Source organism: Syzygium oleosum, unplaced genomic scaffold, assembly GCF_021117445.2.
Source record: "Syzygium oleosum isolate NSW1041296 unplaced genomic scaffold, Sole_v2.1 Sole_v2.35, whole genome shotgun sequence".
Lineage (NCBI taxonomy): Eukaryota > Viridiplantae > Streptophyta > Magnoliopsida > Myrtales > Myrtaceae > Syzygium > Syzygium oleosum.
In genome coordinates this window covers 2,312,503-2,327,409 of record NW_026607519.1, presented here as the reverse complement: position 1 = coordinate 2,327,409, position 14,907 = coordinate 2,312,503, and the positions used below count along the sequence as shown (strand labels likewise).

At 40.3% G+C, this 14,907-nt stretch overlaps 3 protein-coding genes across 5 annotated transcripts; all 3 read right to left on the bottom strand.

Annotated features, from left to right (window-relative positions):
- Positions 1-3,484: 3,484 nt before the first annotated feature.
- Positions 3,485-4,896, bottom strand: LOC115676881 (wall-associated receptor kinase-like 20). The gene is made up of 2 exons (XM_030599905.2): positions 3,880-4,896; positions 3,485-3,776 (listed from the first exon to the last, which is right to left on the bottom strand). Exons 1-2 carry the CDS (start codon positions 4,736-4,738, stop codon positions 3,652-3,654), a joined length of 984 nt encoding a protein of 327 aa, XP_030455765.2. The 5' UTR covers positions 4,739-4,896; the 3' UTR covers positions 3,485-3,651.
- Positions 4,897-6,026: 1,130 nt separating this feature from the next.
- On the bottom strand, positions 6,027-10,834 carry LOC115676879 (uncharacterized). Of its 3 annotated transcripts, none has more exons than XM_030599900.2 (3): positions 10,662-10,834; positions 9,607-10,476; positions 6,027-7,165 (listed from the first exon to the last, which is right to left on the bottom strand). In XM_030599900.2, the coding sequence occupies exons 1-3, from the start codon at positions 10,800-10,802 to the stop codon at positions 6,419-6,421; spliced, it is 1,758 nt and encodes a 585-aa protein (XP_030455760.1). In that variant the 5' UTR covers positions 10,803-10,834; the 3' UTR covers positions 6,027-6,418. The 3 variants fall into 3 exon arrangements, with proteins under 3 accessions (XP_030455760.1, XP_030455763.1, XP_056161207.1); XM_030599903.2 differs by having other exon boundaries at positions 9,607-10,507; positions 10,662-10,790; XM_056305232.1 differs by having other exon boundaries at positions 9,607-10,532; positions 10,662-10,789.
- An 821-nt stretch (positions 10,835-11,655) lies between these two features.
- LOC115669185 (linamarin synthase 2-like) lies at positions 11,656-14,250 on the bottom strand. Its single transcript, XM_056305095.1, has 2 exons — positions 13,224-14,250; positions 11,656-12,769 (listed from the first exon to the last, which is right to left on the bottom strand). Exons 1-2 carry the CDS (start codon positions 13,738-13,740, stop codon positions 11,823-11,825), a joined length of 1,464 nt encoding a protein of 487 aa, XP_056161070.1. The 5' UTR covers positions 13,741-14,250; the 3' UTR covers positions 11,656-11,822.
- Between the last annotated feature and the right edge of the window lie 657 nt (positions 14,251-14,907).

Here is a 14,907-nt window from a genome sequence, read left to right as displayed (position 1 = left end):
ATTAGAAGTTCCATTGTAAATCTGGATATTTTTAAGAACTAGACGTTGCCCTGAATTTTCGGAGGGTCATTTTGTCTGATAACCAAACAGGTTGGGAATGAGCAACCAATATCGGTGATTCCATTGGGCATTACCATAGGAATTCTAACACCCAATTTGAAATCTCCAGTTTAAGCAATAGCTACTGCCTAGAAAGGCGAATCCACCGTTATAGTCCACCAAGATGCAAGCAGGTACAAAGTCAGAGGTTCTCCCAAGCCCAAGTGCCCTTCCTAAAAAGGTTTTCCGAGACCAAGAGCGTTTAAGACCCAAACCTCGACCAAGGTTTTTCTGGCTCACTTAGCAAATTAAGAGTATGCCTTGTACGACTAGGCCAATAACCACGATGGTACTTTTGAGGAGTTATTATTTGAATTATAATTGAAGTTAAGTGAAAAACATCTTAGCATAAGAAACAATCAAACGAATGCATTATTACATTAGAAAATCGTTATACAAGTTTGGAGCAACTTATACGAATAAATTCATAAGTTTGATATAGCAACTCATTATTTTTGTTTTAGTAAAAGTATTTGTGAACTCATACATATTCTTTCTAATTATAAGAGTTACATAAAGGGGAAGAGAAGGAGGGGAAGTAAATAGGTACAGTCGAGATGAGAGACGAGAGTGCTAGTGTTGTTTACTAAGTAGGATAGCAGAAAAAGGTATAAAATGTCTCGTTACTTGATTTTAATAGCTTTCATTGTATAAAAAGATTTTGGCTTTCCTACTCTCGTGATGCATTTCATTTTCTACGAAACCAGGTATATGTACAGCTTTACTTGTGCACGCCAAGCAAAAGAGATGTACAAACACATCGAGGCGTACCTTGTCAATCCATTCCTTTCACCTAAGAAGGAAAATCAAACTAGTGGCCAGAAGGTGGGCTGAGAGTCGGCAATGAATTTGTAGTTGAATCAGTCTTCTGCAGCTTGCTTGTCCAAATTTTATATAGGATCTACATATATGTGATCAATTTAAGCTGTGTAATCAGAAGAAACATAGTTCAACAAAATTGAATTTATGCAGAGTAAGGCTGATAGTACGGGGAATATTTCCTTGTTTCCTTGAGATATTTCAGTACAGAAGAATTTTTCTGGTTCATCATGAATTTTTCCAGATTAGTGTTGCAACGTTTGCTTGTAATGCTGTTTTCACGGTACACGAAGCAAATTTATGCCATTGTGATGAACATTGTCTCCCGTTCCAGTTGAGTTCAACATGAATTCTGTGGCATATTGGTTCTCAATATTCTGAGAACCGGTCGCTGATGGAGCTGAAACATGAAGCCGGTGATTGGCATAGCCACTTTGGAGGAGATTTCGATAACCTTTCGCAAGCTCGAGGACCGCTCGTGACATTGAGAGTCGTGTGATGATATTAATGGGATAATTGCTCTGCTCCCATCCACGGAGACACAGCTGATCTCATGATTAATATAGATTGACTTTGCTTCAATTTAACTTGCCCGGCCTGCTGAACTTCATCAGATGATGGTGTAGAGAAGGTCAAGATGTTAGTTCCTGTAGCAGGAGGCTGAGGTAAAGGAGGCGAGTATTGGGTTGTAATCAAAAGGTGCTATCAAGATGCATGAGAAGTAGCCATTGAAATGTTCAGTTTGAGGGATAACTATCACTTAGAAAGGCGAATCTATCATCGTAGACTACGATGCAAACACGTACAAAGTCGAGCGCTCTTCTAGGCCCACTTGCCCTCCATAATTGAACTGAAATTTTCCGAGATGAAGAGCAAGTAGGATCCAAACCTGGGACCAAGGTTTGTCCGGACCACATAGGAAATTCGGAGTATGCCTTTACGACTAGGCCAATTGCCAAGATGGTACTTTGAGGAGTTGGTATTCAAATTATGATGGAAGTTAACTAAAAAAATTAATTAAAAAAATATTTCAACATAAGAAACAATCAAATGAATGCATCATTAGATGAGAAAATTGTGTATTAAGTCTGGAGCAACTTATAAGAAGAAATTCATGAGTTTGATATAGTAGTATTATTTTTATGCGTTCTTTACTATGCATCAAATGCATGCAAATAAAGTTATATGAGAAGAGTATTTAAAAGACTATTCAATATTTCTTAGAGAAAATGATATGGTTAAGCTATTTTTAAGGCGTTCTTTTCTTTGCAAATAGATTAAATTTGTAAAGAAGTTGAAGTGCATTATGTACAAACTATCAAATTACCAATACAGGCTAATTTATATGGTATCATTAGATTACTTGACTTAATAAGTTTTGGATATTTTAGGATAACATAACTATATTAAGATTTTTATGGTTCCCGATTCCAATGTTTCCTTACTTGTTTGATATTTATAATAACAAAAGTTTCATCTTTGTTATTTTTAAGCTTATCCTAGCTTTTTGTATTTCTCTCTATATCATAAAACAAACCCAAAATGATTTCCACCTCACATTTTTCCGAAAAATTCAATGAAAAGCACAGTAAATTATATTATAGCCAAGTGAAGAATATTAAAATTCAGAAGTAAATTGAATATATGACACTTCAAATCACAATGAGTCCTTAACTCTTATCTTTTAAAAACTAAATGTTTTTCATGAAAATTTAGATTCATCTCCTTAAACAGACTAAATCATTGAATAATTATTTTAAAAAACATTAATTTTTTTTCAAACACAAAACATGTGTTCTTTCAGCAAGTGTTACGGCAACGGCCGGCGACTAGCCACAGGTGAGGTACAAGCCTCACCACCGGCCGGCGAGGCTCGAGCTTGCCCGGTGATTGGCCTAAGAAGAAGGAAAAAGAAAAGGAGAGAAAAGAAAAAAAGAAAAATAAATAAATCAATATTTGATTTTTTTATTAAAATTTTTATAAGAACGAACATTTCATTAACTAAGGACCCGAGCCCAAGCGCCAAGAATTCACGCATGGCCTTTGTGGGTCTAGGCCTGAGTACCGAGAATCAGAGTTCGAGTGTCGAGGACCCAAGCATTGCTTTTATGGACCCGTGCTCGGGTGCCGAGACAATAGACAAGGGGTACAATGCTTCGGGGCTGGCCTCGATGGACCGGGCGTGGGCAATGGGGTCCTGGGGCTCGCCGTTGAAGACCTGGTCCTTAACGCCAGGATCCGAGAATCAACATTAGGATTTTCGTGCCCAAGTATAGAGTTTCGGGTCCAAGCATTAATACCTAGCCATATTTTGAAAAATATTTTCCAATTTTTTAAAAAGGATATTATTTTTCTGAATTTACGGAAAACATTTTCCGTTACGAAGAAAATATTTTCCGTTTACTTATTTTCCTAAGCAAACCATTCTCCGGAATATGAGGAAAATATTTTCCCAGAAAATGTTATTCACGAAACAAACAAAGCCCTGACTTTACTTGAATGCATGGGATGCTTTGACACCAGTGATAAACTAATAGACAAATTTAATTAAATAAGGTTTAAGGTAGATAATCAAAGCAAAAGGTTAACTAAGTAAATCCTTAGCAAATGTCATGTCCAACAGCAAAAGAATAGAACCTAACCCATGCATGCAAAAGTAGAGAAGATGCCCGCTCATATGTGAAGAATCGACAGTAAGCCTTTATTCTCCACTTTGACATGATCTTTGCGTCTTTACAGATTCGTTCGTGGATTGATTCCAACTTGCAAGAAGAAGCTTCTCAAGCTTTGGTTCATCGAACAGGCCGCAGCAAACAAAACCAGGCCACTGTAGAACAAACTGCTCCAACGATCCTTCCCTGAGTATGAGACATACGTGCATAAATAATTTTTTTCCCGTTATTAGGGTAAAATAATATGACCCGAAAAACAAATTTTCAAAAAGAAAAATAATGATCTTACTGCTTGGAGAAGAAGCTGAACTCCAGAATATCCCCTCCAGCTGATTATATGTGTAGCAATCCGTGGTGGTGTTATAGCCACCACCACAAACACAAACAAAGGCAAGGCTTGGAGAGTTATCATACCCGCACACCCCACCACTGTTCTCACAAGTTGGGCACTTGGTGTCCATGTGGTTACTTTCGAATGCCCCTTGTGTGTACTTCAGCTCCACCCCGTACTCCCACTGCGTCGGGTCGGTCGGGTAGTCCCCAAGCGACACTACCGGGGCGTACCCGCTACATTTCAAGGCCTGAAGGTCCAACTCACCCTTGCTATCGAAGTTCGCCGGGGAATAGACGCAGCACGTGTTGGTCGGGGAAAACAGTGGCAACCCGAGGGTGAGAACGGCCGGGCATGCGTACATCGAAGCGCACAGATTGGAGGAGCTGCTATCGCATATGGGTGAGCCCTTGATGGTGAGGGAAGTAGCAGGGGGATTGCAATGGAGGAGGACGAATGTCGAGGAGCCGAGCTCGAACGGACCGGACCAGTCGAGACCCAGGTTGGGCGAGGGCTTCATGGAGGTACAAGTGGACATGTAGGGTGGGGAGATGATTAGGGTGGAGGTTGTGTAGGATATGGAGGTTACCAGGTATGAACCGGTGTGGGTGGCGAGGACCAGCTCGTCGTGGTCTTGCACGTGGACACAAGTCACATAAGGGTGGAACCGTGGAGAGCCGCATCCGTAGCCGGTGCCAAAGGGGTACTTGACCGTCAACGAGCCACAGGTGTTCTGACATGCCGGATCGGGGGATTCTGCCGGCCGGAGATTGAGGAGGAGAGTGAGGATGAGGAAGGGAAGTAGAGCATTTTCCATTGGGTTTGATCTATTAGGTGGGCGTCTGTCCTCATATACTTAGATGGACTATTTGGCATGTGGGATCCAAGGTTTTCTCAGTGGGGATGCCACGTGGCGTGTTCTAATTAAGCATTACATAATGACAGGATCAACCTTTTGGAGAATATATTTAGCACGAAAATTAGTAAAATGAATTAGGCGATGAGATTACACGTGGACTACATTGTTTTAGCACCAACAATGTAGAATTGAAAGGGTTAATTAAGCTAATGTTCGCATAAATCAGTCATTTCAAGGTTTCATAACTACTGATAGGGTGGACATATCAGTGCTTTATTGCATGTCAGTTCCTTACAAGAGGTTGTAAGAAGCTTCAAATGAGGTGTCAAACTAATTTACCCTAAATTTTTGGTGCATAGACGATTTCGAATATTGTTGTCTCGTTTTGCACTTTCCCATTTGGTGTCTAATTCCAATAGACAATATCACAAACCAGAGGACAACAGTAGTTGATTTTTTCTAAAGAAATACTAACAATGGGAAAGAAAGAGATGAAAAGGACAATCTGAGGATATCACAAACGGTATTAACAAACGTAGTTCAATTCGTGGCTTGTCGGAGACAATGAAAACATTCTCTGGCCGAATGCTTCATATAGAATTTTACAATTAGGGTCTCAATCATGGTTTGAACAGGGCTAGAACTTGAATTTCGCAACCGAATGCAACCAATTTGCGGCCCACTGGAGTCGGCGGAACGGAACTGCTCCTCTGGAAAAAGAACGAACTCAACCTCCTGTCTTAAAGGACAATTGCTATATGAATTGATGCAAATTCTAGGCAAGAGAGCTAGATGACCAAGAGAAGTAATTCAGATTACCATGTCTGTCACCATGGGCTTCTTTGAAGAACCAAATGCTCATGCCCTCCGAGCCAGGGTCTTGATTTTACAAACCGGATCGCAATATATATGCTAAGAACAATTTACTGACTAATGTTCATGACTAAAACTTAAGCAGCAATAAGAGTCAACGTCCCATATATGCAGAGAAAAATGCATATCCTGAATGTTGCCAATTGTGTGCTCTCAGACAAGTGCATGAGACAGTCTTATTATGACTCATCTGTATAGATGCCAATTGTATGCTCTCTTGCTAGTTGTAACAACCACAGTAAACATTAATTTGTGGTAATCTACATTAAGAAATACAAAGCAAAATCCATATCCTGGATGTCATAGAAGGACGTGTATGAGACTGCCCCAGTCTAACTCATCCTTAAAAATGCCAATAGCATGCTCTTAGGTATGAGTTTGAACAATCACGTGAAAATTATTAGTTCAAAAATATATACAACAGTGTTGACCAGATGCACCCTAAACTCGTGAAGTAGTACTCTAGAGCATGTGTGCATTTATGGAAAGATATTGCAACATCTTCTTTCAAGATGTCGTAACAGAGGATGGAAGTGAATATACTAAGAGGAACACTTGAGCTATATTAGTGCGTCAAGAATCTAGTGACCTTACTCAATCAGTCAACTTTATCTTTGAGGAGTCTAAACCTGACAGCAGAAGGAAAATCTAGCCGGACAGATGCATCTGTTAAGACGAAAAACAAACAGAAGCAAGAATTATTTTTATACTCGAGTGCTTGGAGTTAATGTCTTTAAGAATAAGGGGAAGATAACTAGAACATGTTCATCCATCCTCGTCGTCATCGTCATCATCCCCTCTATCCAGAATGTCCTCATCAGAATCTGTTGCTACATTGCCTTGTAGATGTTGAAGCTGATTAATAGCATCATTCACATCAGAAAGTAAGGCATGCTTAGCAGCTTTAACTGCACCCATCTTCTTTGCATCGACTTCTATTTTGTTTGCTTCCCTGGAAGTAACTTTTACTTCAAGAGCCGAGTTTCTCTTCACTTCCCTGCTATGTAATTGATCAAGGTATTTCTCATGCAATGCTCTGTTTTTAACCTGCTTTAGTACCGGAGGACTCATCAGAGGTATCCTACTTGAGCTACAAAATCTGGAGACTGGCTTCTTATTGCCTGAAGAAGACCTTTCACGGCATTTCAGAAGAGATCCTTGCATTTTCTGTAAATTATCTGGGGTCACAAGTACAGAAGTCAACTCTTTAGTAGATGGATCCGCATTGGGCTCAAGTACAGAGAAAAAATCTGCTTCACATGTTTGGTCCGAGTGATTTTGCTTTTGTAATAGCTGCCTGACAGTTTTGTGTGCAAGAAGACTTTTCTTTTTAGAACTGAGCCTCTTGATCAATGGTTTAGGGGATTTAAGAATCTTGCTTGCTGACAGTGGAGAGCGTTTGATGTAAGATTCAACCCTTCTGTTTGCTCTGGACCGGAGACGAGGTTGAGTCGGGGTTAGATGATCCGAATGAATCTTATCAAAACATTCCTGTGCTGACTTTCCCGGTACCTGTGAGCATTTTACTTGTTAATCGCATTATCTTCATACTTAAGTATCGCACAAGGAACTACTAGAAAATATACCGCAGAAATACAGGTAGCACCATGATTAATGCTTTTAAAAAAAGATTCCAACAAGACATCTGCACTAAATGGCTGCTCTGATGATATAATGTCGTCGATATAGCGAAGTGAACTCTATTACCACTCAGCAAAAGTAAACAGGTGCAACTTTACGCCAATTTATGAAAAGCACTATTCAGCACAGGCAACATCATAATCTCTAGATTTTAAACATGAAGGTGGTGTCATCATAATGTATGATGCTCAAAATTCCTGCTGGGAATGAAATTCAGACTTTTTGTATCCCTTTTCACATGCAAACGAAGAGACGAAAAGAAGGAACACTCAAAGTACTAGAGCAACATATGTGTTAGCATGACTGTTAATCCGAATTAATCCCAACAATTAACAAAAAAATTTTTTGTGTAATCTAAACAAGATACTAAGTTGGTATATCGAAGCCATGGGCCTGCGGCTTCTCATCCTCAAAATAGTGAAAATCCCTCTCAAATCCAATTTGATTTCAAATGATTAAATTTTTAACTCGTTATAGATTAACATCCGAAGAATTCTCAATCCAGAGTCCTTGGTTATCTTTTGGGTTCTCTTTCTATTTGTGTGGATGCCTCAGAAAGGATATTTATCACCTACTCATATTATTTATGATAATAGTCACTTGAAAAACTCATAGACATGCTTTTTAATAGAGAAAAATAAATTTTTTTTTGCACCCAGGTCCAGAATTCAATAATGGCAGAATGAAAAACCATATAACTCGCAACAAAATCACACAAAACTGGTACAATGCTTAATCTATTCTGGAGCAAGATCATAATGATGGCAGAGCTAGTCAGCTCATCATGTCCATTAAGCATCATATTCTAGCTCCTACCTTTTGACTGGAGTGGCTCATTCATAAAGAAGTTGACAGCGAAGTAAAAACAAGCTAAAGGGTTTTCATGTAAATAAATTAAAAAGCAAAATCCACACTCGTTCTTGAAGGGATAGTATTTAGATAATAATTATTAAGAGCTCGTATGGCAGTGCTGTAAGTATACTCCTTACTCTTTAGAATTTCCTTATTTTTCCAAAATTTTAGACCAAGGAAGGCATTTTGATTGATTACTATATATTACCAGTGCTGTTGCTTCTACCTGTGACTACTGGTGCTGTAGTTATGCTGTTTTGTGACTGGGGCCATTACGGTTTTCATCAACATATATATTTAAAGTTTTTCTACAATCTCTCAAATTATTGGAAAAGTAGATAACAAGGATATTTTGCAAATTAACGGTGAAGTTTTCAAAAATCTCTGAGATCACCGTCCCATAAGAGGTGCCGCCTAACAAAATAGCTTTTAAGTGTAGTGCCTTCTGAGTGGATCTTTCCTGCATATTGCGCCAAAAATCTAGGCTAGACATTCTATGCATAGCTGCAAGAGCATATTATATGAACTTGTAAGGTATCATAAACTGCAAAATATCAAAATCAACTTGAATTTGTACAAAATTGATCTTAATTTTTCACTTCAGCTGTCTTGGCATGTTAAACTTCCACCAAAATTAAACAATTGCATGATCTTCTTTCCTCTGCATGAAGTAACTTGACATAAGTTCCAGAAACTTCTATCGTATGTACATCTGCAGGAGTGAATTACCTCAACAAGCGTGGATATGCCTTAGTTAATTACAAACTCCCTACATACAAGTTCCTTATTTACCCGCCATAGACCCCATTAATCATTAACAGCTATTTACTTTCCCCAGATGACATTGGAGGAGCGGTATGTTCCACATAGCATGCCAAGTAATGCTAAAACTCTTTTCAACTGAGAATGCTAGGAGACACAACCAAATAACATAGGATGTAACCTATTATAGGAAAAATGTATGGTATCCACTCAATTTCAACAAACTATAAGGGGGTGTTAGATCCATGTGACTTATCTTTGAAATAACCTCCTAATCTTTGGTCAAAAATAAGTGCTACACTTATAATCTATAGCCTGACTTTTTATTTTAAAAGCGAAGAAGTTCTAAATTTTCCAAGGTTTGCCACTCAACTTCAAGCAAAGTCATGCCAAACAGATCAAGATCATGCAACGTCCTTGACAAGTCTGTAGTATTAACAAATTCCACAATGATTATTCGAATGAGGAAGCGCTATCCTATCATAACAAGATTCGTGAACCAACCCCAAAAAATATGTAACCTTGCAATAGAAAAACCTAGTTGGATATGAGAGACACGAGCTTGCCACATGCCCTTGCAGATGTGCAAAGAAATCACATCATAAGCACCACCATAAACGCACATAAATATTTATGTAAAAACATAAAGAAACAATTACTAGAAAATAGTCCATGAGAGTTGGCATATAGAAACTCACAAATCTAGAAACCTTCTTCCAAAAATGTGGAGTTGGCTTTGCAGAAAAGTAAGCTCTCTGTAATGCATCCTCTTGTTCTTCAGTCCAACCCTGGCAATTCTTATTGCCTTCGTCTCCTTGTTTGCTCTCAGTTAGTGTCTTAAATTTTCCATTTTCTTCTTTTTTAAGGACGGGTAGACTAAGCACACATTGTCTAGTGCCTCTTTGTGTTTCTGCTACAAATACTTCACATTTATTAACAACTCCATCTTCTATTGGATCCTTCTTATCCTCATCGTCAGTCTTTCTACCCAACAAGCACCTACTTTCTCTCTTTGGCCTATGGTCAGTCCTCTCAACTTGCCCGGCTATATTCTGCTGATTAGAATTCCTCAACGATTGATCAAAGCTGCGAAACTCCTGAACCCCACAATTCAGTCTAGGAGACCTTCTCAACCCAGCACATGGAGTTGTACTTCTCCCCAAGCCATCACTTGAATTTCTTTCAGGGTAATCTTTTACCCGAGTAATCAGCATAGAATGTTCTTGTTCCCTAAGCCCGCCATTAAATCTCGGAGATCTTCTCAACCCACTACATGGAATCGTGCTTTTCCTCAAACCATCACTGAGATCTGTCGCTTTCCTTGAAACTCTTCGTGGGTCGTCTTTTACCAGGCTATTCACCTCAGAACGTTTTCGCTTCGAGCCAACGGGCGTATCCAAATGGTCAACCCGGTCGTCATCGGACTTCAGCCCGCCAATCTTCGTACATCGAGATCCCGTGGAGCTTTTCGGACTGAGAAACCTCGGAGATCGTCTCAGGGGAGGGGACTGCCCACACACGGCGGCACCCCTTCTGTTCGGCATTTCAACAAGCACTCGGCACATAACCTGTTTTCAGCGCGAAGGCTTGAGAGGGGCTCTGCTACAAAAAACCCAATAACGCGCTGACAAACAGAGAAGACATCACAAAAATGGAGGGCGCAATTTGCTGGGATGAACCTTCAAATGTACAGTATGGAGTGCAGTTTTCCCGGTAAAACCAACATACCCAACAACATAAACGGAACTTCTACCTGCTTGATGGCGGCGGTCGCCGGAAAGCGGATCGCGCGGCGGCTCGTGGGGGCGGCAGGGTGACTGGTTCCGGCGGCTGCTACATCAGAAATCCGAACGAGAGAGACGAGCAAGAGCACGATTGGAGGGAAAGATGGCATTTTGAATTTGATGGGCTTCGTTATCTGGGAAAAAGAAATGGGGGCCCATCGGGTGAATTCAATGTAATCCCAGGGACTACATTGAATATTTTCATATAGTTCAGGGATTAAATTGTACATGTACCAAAAGTCCAGGGACAACATTGAACAAATTAAAAGTTTATGAATTACATTGCATATTAGGTCAAAATTAGAAACTGTTTGAGTCATTATCCACTTTTTTTCCCTCAAATAATTCGTAATTTTGCACGCTTTTCTATTTTGCCGAACCAACAAAAAAAAGGCAAGGATATTTCCACACATATATTTTGGGGTCGGGTTTGGGATTCGTCCTGCGGGTAACCCGGAACCCAAACCCAAGGCTTATGTCACCAACATAGTTTCTCTGAAATATACAAAGTCACTTGAGTAACTGTGTACACCTCAAAATAGAAATCGACTTATGCAATGTACATCCCTTTAGCAATATTCATCGTTTCTACTTTATTTTTTATGATTCATAGAATTTCTTCAAGAATTTTAAATTAAAGTGGTTGCATAATCTAGATTTGCATTACACCAAGAGCATAATCGCTATTAGAGGGAAATAATAATCATAGCGGTTTCAATAATCTGAAGAGTACTCGAGAACTTAAATGGTACAGGTTTAGGATATACTTAAACGTTAGTGGGGCGACTTTGAGGCAAGATTAGCCGTCCCAAACCCGTCGCGCTACCATTCTTAAATTTTCCAGGTCATGCGCTTAGACTTCAATCTTACGCAATATATCTATGATCTTATAAAACATACAATATTGACCTATAAATTAGCACATAATTTTTTTCATAAATGAAAATTTAAAAAGACTTGAGGTTAATATTTTAACTACACCCCATAATAAATTGCAATATTACATTGAGTACATACCCTTTGAAACATTTCTAACTTCAAAAGATTGGAAACTAATAAGATGTAGATTGTTCACTAAAGAAGTAAGCTTAAGCATGAACTAAATTACAACACCCAAGAGGATATTTGATTTAAGGACAATCTACTTTCTTGAACGCAAGAGCTTCTTGAAGAAACCTCTCAAGGTTGTCATATGATGAGCCACCAACGGAAGTTGCAGCTTCAGCTTCCCTCTTCCAGTACTGAGCTCTCTCCCTCATCCTCTTCCCTTCTTCACCTTCCATCACTAGCCTCACCAAGCCCTCAATCTCCTCCCTCCTCACATCATGATCAACCTCCACTCCAATCCCCCACTCTGTGCAGGCATACCTGCAATTCGTCTGCTGATCTGCAAAAAATGGCCAACATATCACGGGCACTCCTGCACTGACACTCTCCATCATTGAATTCCACCCGCAGTGTGTCAAAAATGCACCTACCGATGGGTGATTCAGCACCTCATTTTGCGGGCACCAACTTGCCAGCATTCCTCTGCCTCTGATTCCGTCGAGGAACTCACGTGGCAGGGTCGCCGACTCGCCCCTCACGATGTCGGGCCGGACAATCCAGATAAACGGGTGGTTGCTGTTCACGAGCCCCCAAGCGAACTCCTCCAAATGCTTCCCCGACATCACCGTCACGCTGCCATAGTTCACGTATACCACTGAATTGGGTTCTCTTTTGTCGAGCCATTGCAAGCATTCCGTGTCCTCCTTCCATAGGCTCGACTTTATAGATTTGGAGTCAGCCTCCTTCTCGTGGCAAGTTGCCAGCAAGGGAAGCGGGCCTATGGTGTATATGGAGGGGAATTTGATGGCGATTGCATCTAGGACCTCACGCTCGAAGGTGTCAAATGTATTGAAAGCAATCGCCGAGGATCTTAGGCAGTTCTGAGATTCTTCTCCCATGAAATCGAACATGATGCTTTTGGGGTCGGTTGTCCTGATGTGACTGGGGATGTCTTTGAGGCGAATGTTTCTCATGCCGGGTATCCAATCTATAGGCGTGTCCAGTGTGCCATCGCTGATGAATTTCTCATCTGAAATTCACAACAACATGATTGTCACATTCACATGAAGCACACAAGGTACTAAATGCCAACAACAGGTTTCGTTGAAAAGTGAGCAATGTTTAACATCTGGCGTCCTTGTATACTCATTTACAACTTTGGTTTCAATCTCAGAAGAAGAGCTTCTTGATTCTCTCAATCCTTACTTGTGTTGAGCAATCAGGGCTGAACAAGTCAGATTGTCACTTTTCATATAAGGAACACGAAGTACTAAATACCAATTAGAGTTTTCACTTTCAAGTTTGAGCACAGACACAAAAGGTACAAAAGGTTCGTGATATTCTTTCTCTCGAGTCCTTACTATTCAGCAATCAAATGGGCCAAAAAGGACAAGATTGCAGAGAAGTTAAATCAAACAGTACAATAACTACTCTCGTATACAAAATTTGAAAAAAATGAGAGCAGGGTAATCAAAAGTACCTACCTTTGAATGGGAATATCCCTCTCCTGACAAGTTCTCTATAGTGCAAATACGCCATGAAGCTGCAAGCAGAGGCAGTCCAGAACTGAACCTCAGGAACTCCTATTTCCTGGGCTGCATCAATGGCGAAGCTCATGACGCCATCCGAGACCACGCAGCTCACTCTAGGGACATCCTCAGACGAGTTCAACCTTGCCAGGAGTTCCCGGAAAGGTCCGAGGCAGTTCTTCCTTACAGAGTCGCAGAGCGAGGGGACGTCCTGGGTGGCATCGCTGTCGGACGGCGGCAACCCGTCTGGGATGGCCTCGAAGCGGAAGTCGGGCAGGCCCTTCACGGAGTCCGGCCCGTGGGACCGGATCAACCGCCGGTGGTTGTGCTCAGTGTTGACGACGGTGACGTGGAAGCCCCTTGAGTGGAGGAGCTTGGCGAGGTGCATGATGGGTGTGACATGGCCTTGAGATGGGTATGGAACGCACACTGCATGAGGTCTTTTTCTTGCTGAAGCATAATCCAAGCCCATATTGCTCGGTTACTCTGATTTCTTGCCAAAAGGACTCGAGTATTGTCTGATGTCGATTGGATCACTAATACCGACAGTCTTCCTTCTTTTTCGATCGCGAGAGATTGGAGAATCGAATTTTAGAGCTCTAGACAGCCGTCTTAGAACAAAAAAGATGGAAGTCGATGATGATTAACAGTGAAACGTATATGGAGCTTTGCAAAGACGAGACAGTGAGACTTTACCACTTTATTAGCCTAATGATTCTTTCTGTGAATTGATGACACTGATGTGACAAAACTAATACCAAACAGTCAACCTTTTATGCCTCAATTTGTGGAGATACTTGAAATGGGGTTCCTTTCTCTACCTGGCATTTTCTCCTAGACTGAGGGGTGAGAAAGGGCCGCCGCTCCATGATCGCTTGACGCTTGGTGTCATTTTGAAAACGACAACTTTGCTTAGCTGAGGATAACAAGAACCAAAAATAAAACAACTGTGAACAAAACCCCAGAAGAACTTTGGCAGAAGATTGAGATTTCAAGAAGGGTTCTCCTGTTTTAAAGATTTTCGAACAAGACGGGCCAAAAATTTGGGGACCACAACGTAGGAACAGACGGTAGAAAGGGAATCAACTACAGCAGAAAATCCAAGAACAGCGAAAATTCAGTGGAAACCACAGGAACTTCCCTTGTACTATACATTATAGGTAGTGTACCTATTGTTTTGTTCAATGTGACGGGCTCAATTTGTTTAAAAAGACAAGTTAATTTAACAGCTCTAGCATACTTGGAAGGGCTTGTCATTTTTTTTATTCCCTCTCTCCTTATAGGGAAGATCCGCTATCTGGTAAATGTCTTATTTTCTTTATTATGCAAACTACGGTAATTTGAAAATTATTTTCTTAATTTTAATCGTCGATATCGCTTTTAAAATTAAACAGACGAAAATATCTTTATCGTTAACAAGAATAATTGTCTTGATAAAGATTGTTGTTGGTTATGAAAATATTTTGCGTTGACTTGTTTTTTGGACGATAAGAAACCAAAATTGAAAAAAAAAAATTCTGAATTAATAATTTTCCATAAAGCAAATGGATGACTATCATATCAATCATTCCAATTATTTGAACTAACATCAAGTGTCTTCGGTCAATTTGATTGTACCAGGATTTTTGGGATGGCAACT

What these genes read in the sequence shown, in the direction of transcription:
- LOC115676881 (XM_030599905.2), bottom strand. Translation starts at nt 4,738, where the DNA reads ATGGAAAATGCTCTACTTCCCTTCCTCATCCTCACTCTCCTCCTCAAT. An exon ending in TTCAGCTTCTTCTCCAAGCA is followed by an intron (nt 3,777 to 3,879) that starts GTAAGATCATTA and finishes TCTCATACTCAG; the next exon opens with GGAAGGATCGTTGGAGCAGT.
- LOC115676879 (XM_030599900.2), bottom strand. Translation starts at nt 10,802, where the DNA reads ATGCCATCTTTCCCTCCAATCGTGCTCTTGCTCGTCTCTCTCGTTCGG. An exon ending in CGACCGCCGCCATCAAGCAG is followed by an intron (nt 10,477 to 10,661) that starts GTAGAAGTTCCG and finishes CGCTGAAAACAG; the next exon opens with GTTATGTGCCGAGTGCTTGT. An exon ending in GGAAGAAGGTTTCTAGATTT is followed by an intron (nt 7,166 to 9,606) that starts GTGAGTTTCTAT and finishes AAATGCTCACAG; the next exon opens with GTACCGGGAAAGTCAGCACA.
- LOC115669185 (XM_056305095.1), bottom strand. Translation starts at nt 13,740, where the DNA reads ATGGGCTTGGATTATGCTTCAGCAAGAAAAAGACCTCATGCAGTGTGC. An exon ending in AGGGATATTCCCATTCAAAG is followed by an intron (nt 12,770 to 13,223) that starts GTAGGTACTTTT and finishes TGTGAATTTCAG; the next exon opens with ATGAGAAATTCATCAGCGAT.